We start from the raw sequence: 6,839 nt of genomic DNA, 5'->3' as shown, positions 1-6,839 counted from the left end.
TGAATGATGAGTAGGCACCCAAAAAAAAATTAATATGAAAAAAATACCATATTTATTATGGTTTTGGCACTACATTAGGAATTTTATTTGCCTAGTTAATTAAAAAAAGTTAATTTAATTAATTAATTTAATAAATATAAAATACTACATTTATATTTTAAAATTATTTTAATAACTTTAAAAATTATTAATTTTTTATCAAACAACGGTATAAAACTACTTTATATTATCAATTCATTAAACTCCATAAATAATTAAATTAATATAAGATATTCAATTAAATACTTTATGTACATATTTTTAAATGTGTTTAATTGTTATGTCAGTACACCATCAATACATAGTAATTATTAAAATAAAATAGGGGACAACTTCTCTACCCATCACAAAAAGATGGGTAGTGTACATTTCACCAATCAGATGACATCATTTAATTTTTATGTATTTAATTATTTATTATATAGAACAATTATTTGATGTTTTCAATGCATTTTATACTAAAGGTAACCTTACCCATCTTTTTGAGGTGGGTAAATAAGAATTCACCAATAAAATATATTATTTTAAAGAAATTTGTAATCAAAATCAAAATTTTAAATAAGAAACTAATTATGATTAATTAAGATCGTAAAATATTTTTAACTTCCATGCATATTAATTTAAAAACATATAAAATAGTTTTATTCATTATTCAATAAAAAATTAATAACCTATTATATTACCAAAATAATTTTAAAATTTAAATATAATTTAACAGAATAATTGACTGTGCTTATCCTATTTTCTCTATTTTAAAATTTAAAAAGTGTAACAACTTATAAAAGTTGGATGCATCCAAAATAAAATCTATACATGGCAAATACTAGTAGTAATCTCTTTTTTATTTTCCCCCAATTTATGACGGAAATCCATATAACATCATTTTGTCTGTAATTTAGTAGAAATGGTGCAAAAACTCTGCCGATGGATGTGCCAAAAGACAATATACGATGTCGTTAACCTCAACATACGTCTGAATTGACTCTTCGTCTCCCTCTTGCTTCTCCATAATATTATTTTTATTTATTTTCGACCTTTCTCAATTACCTTGTTCCCTCTTCAACCATTCTCAATTTCCAATTTTCAACCTAGTTCTCTTCTACAGGTACAATTTTGGATTTTTCTATTCAATTTTGTGTAAGATTATATTCATAAACCTTAGAATTTACTGTTTATTTTATGTTTATTATATTCATTTCTTCAATTTGAACTAGTCAATTTTGAATGCTACTAGGAGATGACTTTTCTGAATGACTTTGTTTTGTTGAATGAAGCAAATGGAACTCGAAAAGGCTCATATCTTGGAAGCAAGACCAGTAGAGGAAATTGAGATACCAATTGTTTCTGACTCAGACAGACTTGATCTTCTGACAAAGATGTCGTCCTCTTACAACAATTCTGTGTGTCGTTTTTCCAGAAAGGAAAACAGTGCTGGTGCGTCGAATGACTCGGCGAAGAAACTTTCTTTACTGATAGTTTTCTATGCTGTTGTTATGGTTGTTGAGCTTATTGGGGGAATGAAAGCTCAGAGCTTGTCTGTTATCAGTGATGCTGCACATTTGCTTTCTGATATTGCTGGATTTGCTATCTCTCTGTTTGCAGTGTGGGCTTCGGGTTGGGAGGCGACTCCGAGTCAATCTTTCGGATATAATCGTCTTGAGGTTTTGGGGGCTCTTTTATCTGTTCAGTTAATTTGGTTCATTTCTGGTTTTTTGATATATGAAGCTGTTGGTAGAATTGTTTATAGGAATGCTAGTGTGAATGGAAAGCTCATGTTTGCAATTGCAACATTTGGTTTTGTTCTTAACTGTATTATGGTTTTATGGCTTGGTCATGATCATAGTCATCATCATGGATTTGGACATTCACATGGTCACGGTCATGACCATGATCATCACAATCATGGTCATGAGCATGATCATGACCATTCTCATGACCATCATCATCATGATCGTAGTCATAGTCATCATCAATGCGGTGGAGACGCGGATCATGATCATGGGATGGAGGAACTGTCTAAAATAACCGATGAGGAGAATCTTTCAATGATTTCAAATGGTAAGACGAAAACGAATGTTTTGAACATTAATCTTCAAGGGGCTTATTTACATGTGATGACGGATATGATTCAATCTATGGGAGTGATGATTGCCGGAGGAATAATATGGGCTAAACCCGAATGGTTTATAGTTGATCTTCTATGTACTCTCGTTTTCTCTATTTTATCCTTAAGTACTACTCTGACAATGCTTAAGAGCATTTTCGGCATTCTGATGGAGAGGACGCCGAGTGAAATTAATATCATTCAGCTGGAAAATGGTCTTAGAAGTATCAAGGGAGTGCAGGAGGTTCATGATTTGCATGTTTGGGCTATAACAGTTGGAAAACTTTTTCTATCTTGCCATGTAGTAGCTGAACCCGGCATCAGTTCCATTGATTTGCTTGATAGGATTAAACATTATTGTGAAAACACTTATCAAATACAACATGTAACCATTCAAATTGAATAGAGTATGTTCTTTTCTGTTCAATTATTTTCACCTTATTATTCATCCAAAAAACCTATGCCAAAGCTCAGCAACTCCAAATTCAGATTCATTTGAAGACAGCAGTCTCTAAATTGTAAACTACCAAGTCTGCTAACTTTTTCCATAAAATTCTTTTCTTACTAGTTTCACAAGGGCATATACATTTGCCATTGATGGTGGAATCCGCCATATTCTCACAACCTATGAAATATTTTCTAAAATATTAGTGATGCGCCATCATATAGGATTACTAGATGCGCTTTATTCTATTCTATTTTGATTTTAAACAACCAAAGTACTTGAAAATACACATGTTTTTTAACAAATTTTAATATGGATTCTATTTTATTTTTCTTACTTTACACTTAAAGTTTAAACAACCAAAGCACTTGAAAATGCACATGTTTTGGACAAATTTTAATATGGACTATTTTGATAAGTGGTATGCATGTCTTAGACAAATTTTAACATGGACTATCTTGGTCGATCGATATTTAAAAAATATCTAAAATTCTAACTACATAGAAATCATTTTTTAAAGTAAATTTTAAGAGTAAGTTTGATGTGCAAGATAGAATGGAGACATAATATAAAATAGAGAGTTGGATAAAGTTGAGATATGATAGCATTATGATAGACAATATCCTATCATGTATTTGGTGCAAACATAATAAAACATAATAATAAGAAGGGTAATGCTAATTTCTGTCTTAGGGACACAAGTTAAGAACTAATTGAAAGAATAATAACTTGAAAATTGTATACTGATGTTAATGAAGTATAACATTAATCTTTTTACTCTTTTTTTCAAGACAAAGTTTCTATAAGTAGGTTTTCTTAACAAGTTAGCATTACCTTAATAAAAAAATATGATAACATTATTTTATTGTTTTATATAATAATAACATGATAAGATAAATATTAAAAACAAAAAAAAAATTATATATAATATAGAATACAATTTAATAATATTAAATAAATTAAATTTAAAAAAATAATAAAATAAATTTAGGATAAGAATTTAAACTATAGAAACAGGTTATGATAATGTATGACACATATTCTGTCATTTTTATTTTTATGATAGAAATAGTAATCTAATAGATACTATTTCAATAAAAACAAAGAATCATGAACTATTATTTTCAAGAATATTGTTGACCAGATATTGGAATTTCTAATAATGATAAGTATTGGTCAATGGTGACCGGTGAACTACCTAAAAAACTTACCCTTTTCTAAATCATTCTAGTTCAAAGCATCATTTTTCATTCTCTTTCCTTTTTCTTTTTTTTCCATCCTTTAAAACAGCATTCCTCTCGTTCCCACTAAAATGCAGCTACTTTTAAGCTATAGTGGTGCAAATTCACCTCCCAAAGTAACTAGCTAATTTATTTTACAGTACTTCTACTTAGTAAAAAGATAGCAGAGCCTTAAAAAGTAACAGTTAAAACATTGTTTAAGGAACTAAAAGAGATCATTTTAGAGAAAATACTTGTAATGATAATTAAACTTGAAATTGTATAAGTTGTATTTCAAGATGAAATCTCTTTATTATCTCATTTTATCAATGTCATTTGGACACTCATTAACAACCCATAAAGATATGGCAAAAGGAATGATCATACATTATGTCAGAGATGTCAAGTAGCCTTAAATAATAAACAAAAATCTAAAGCAGATTTTAATCTTACACGACCTCCCTGAAACGTCAGCTTCAATAATATCTGTCAGCTCCAATAATATTACATCAATTCAAAAGAAATTATCACATCAAGGAAGAAATAACCAAAAGAAACTAGCAACGCTATAGTTTTGAATCTTTCACAGGCTTCCTCATCGCAACTCAACAAAGTAAATGTACTCTACATGTTTCTTTCTCACCCATAAAGAAGGAAAAATAAAAATAGAGGAAGAGAAAGGGGCAAAAACAGAATTGGGGGGAAAATACTATCTGCAGTAACAATTTTACTGAAAATGTCACATTAAGTGGAGCAACAGCCTCTCTTTGTATTAGCAGAGGAATCTGCAACATTGATGGTGGTTCCTTGACCAGGAAGTGGGGTACCAGAAGCTGCTTCCTGAGCTGCAAGTGCTTTTTTGCTTACAATATGATAGATCTCTGTCAATATGGTCTGGAATGCCTTCTCGATGTTGGTTGCTTCCAATGCGGATGTCTCGAGAAAAGAGAGACCTTCCTTCTCTGCCAATGCATGACCATCATCTTCTGAAACAGCTCTAAGATGGTTCAAATCAGACTTATTTCCAGCCATCATAATCACTATATTAGAATCCGCATGGTCCCTCAATTCACGCAGCCACCTGTTGACATTGTCAAAGGTTTGCCTCTTAGTTATGTCATATACAAGGAGAGCACCAACAGCGCCTCTATAATAGGCACTGGTAATCGCACGGTACCGCTCCTGACCCGCTGTGTCCCATATCTGTGCTTTTACAGTCTTTCCCTCTACCTGAGGAGAAAGTCAAGGAAACAACCATTGGCAACATTGTAATACAAACAAGAATTCATAAGCATAATATCATATTAAAAATAACTTCAACCGGATTCAGAATATTTTTTGAAATGGGAATAGAAAGAGTGAGAGTATTTAAAAATTTAAGAATAAAATTCCATTGACCTCTCCCCTAGGGACTAGTGGGAACTAGAGCCTGCAACATGTCGGATACAAGCCCTGTAATGCTTCAATAGGTCAACCCTTTGCGGTTTTGAACTCAGAATATTTGATTACAGATATGCTTGGAGTTTTCTTTTGAGAAGGCTTATTTATAAATCTAATTGGCATCTGTAGCACCGACACCTCTGAAGTCGTGGCCGTGTCAGTGATGGTGTCGTGTTCGGGAGGTCCGTGGTTCATAGGGTACAACAAGACGTCAATCAAACATGTATATGTTCCAATCATAATAGAACTAGAGACCTTAGCACTTGAAGCTAAAATCATTCCTCTATGACAAACCAGTCTCACTTGATTGATGATCCTCGGCAAAGGATCTTAGCTACAACTTGAAAATTCTAACTAATCAACGCGTATGACAAACCACAACATACTCAAATAACTTGAAAATTTAAAAATGTGAAAAAACAAGGATCAACCAGTAATGATACACGTTACAAATGAAAACATTCAGAGGGAGCGATCAACGCACAGAGAAAGTTGAAATACCTGAAGAGTCCTGGTGGCGAATTCAACTCCGATAGTCGATTTAGACTCCAAGCAAAACTCATTTCTCGTAAACCTAGAGAGAATGTTGGATTTACCAACACCAGAGTCTCCGATCAAAACGATCTTGAACAAGTAATCATACTCATGATCCACCCTATGCGCCATAGATCTTCTCCTCTCCGATCTCTAAAACCTAAATCAGATCCAATCAAAAACACCGCTCAATTATCATTCAGATCCAAATTGAACACGTCAAAATCGTACAGCGAAACGTTACAAAACGCAAATCAAAACAAAAAACGAAACACGCGAACACGAACGCGCATAAAAATCATGTACGAAATGAAGTAACAGATCTAAGAACCAAATCGGAAAGCGATAGAACTTACTGTGAAATGGATTGATCACAAAAGTGATGATAACAACGAATTGAGAATTGAAAGGTTTTGGTGATGTTGAAAATTTGCGTAGTTCGTTTAGCGAAGTGAGGAACTTGAGAGAGAGTGGGGTAGAGAACGGTTCGGGTAAAAAACCGAACCGGGGAGAATTTTAGTGGAGAAGATAGAGAAACAGAAGAAGATAGAGAGGGTGGAGGCTTTTTTTCAGAGTTGTCGAATTGGCCAATTGGAGAAAACGGAAATATCGATGAGTGAGAAAGCACTTCCAACGGCGAATAAATAAAACGTATTATTTTATTAATTAATTAATGTCAGTTTTTTTTTTGTTTGTCTGAAACTAATTAATCTTTTAATAATATATTTTTAATTTGGTGTGGTTTTTTATATACAGGAGAGAAACGGTGTCGTATTAAAGAATAGGACAGAGTCGATATAATGAGAAAGTTATGCTGACGGTAAGCATTGGCAAGCTGGCTGGTGGGTGAACGAGCATGAAAAGTACAACAAGGTGTCAATTGCCAGAGATTTTACACGCTTTTATTTGTTGGCGTTTTTTTTGTTCTTTTCCTCTCTGTTTTAAATTAATTTATAATTAATGTATTTAAATACTGCAAAAAATGTATACTAAAAGAGACTATATAAAAAGATGACATGGTTAGTTATATTGAGAAATATTCAAAGACCAAACATAT

General features: G+C 32.2%; 2 protein-coding genes across 2 annotated transcripts; one reads left to right on the top strand and one right to left on the bottom strand.

Annotated features, from left to right (window-relative positions):
* Nucleotides 1-851: 851 nt before the first annotated feature.
* On the top strand, nucleotides 852-2,988 carry LOC131607058 (metal tolerance protein B-like). Its single transcript, XM_058879107.1, has 2 exons — nucleotides 852-1,144; nucleotides 1,314-2,988. Exon 2 carries the CDS (start codon nucleotides 1,317-1,319, stop codon nucleotides 2,547-2,549), a length of 1,233 nt encoding a protein of 410 aa, XP_058735090.1. The 5' UTR covers nucleotides 852-1,144; nucleotides 1,314-1,316; the 3' UTR covers nucleotides 2,550-2,988.
* A 1,237-nt stretch (nucleotides 2,989-4,225) lies between these two features.
* LOC131602016 (ras-related protein Rab11C) lies at nucleotides 4,226-6,409 on the bottom strand. The gene is made up of 3 exons (XM_058873960.1): nucleotides 6,139-6,409; nucleotides 5,750-5,942; nucleotides 4,226-5,038 (listed from the first exon to the last, which is right to left on the bottom strand). The coding sequence occupies exons 2-3, from the start codon at nucleotides 5,912-5,914 to the stop codon at nucleotides 4,553-4,555; spliced, it is 651 nt and encodes a 216-aa protein (XP_058729943.1). The 5' UTR covers nucleotides 5,915-5,942; nucleotides 6,139-6,409; the 3' UTR covers nucleotides 4,226-4,552.
* Nucleotides 6,410-6,839: the final 430 nt, after the last annotated feature.

Source organism: Vicia villosa, linkage group LG5 (assembly GCF_029867415.1).
Source record: "Vicia villosa cultivar HV-30 ecotype Madison, WI linkage group LG5, Vvil1.0, whole genome shotgun sequence".
NCBI classification, from domain to species: Eukaryota; Viridiplantae; Streptophyta; class Magnoliopsida; order Fabales; family Fabaceae; genus Vicia; species Vicia villosa.
The sequence above is the reverse complement of the archived record's forward strand: the minus strand, read 5'-3'. Positions and strand labels throughout refer to the sequence as shown.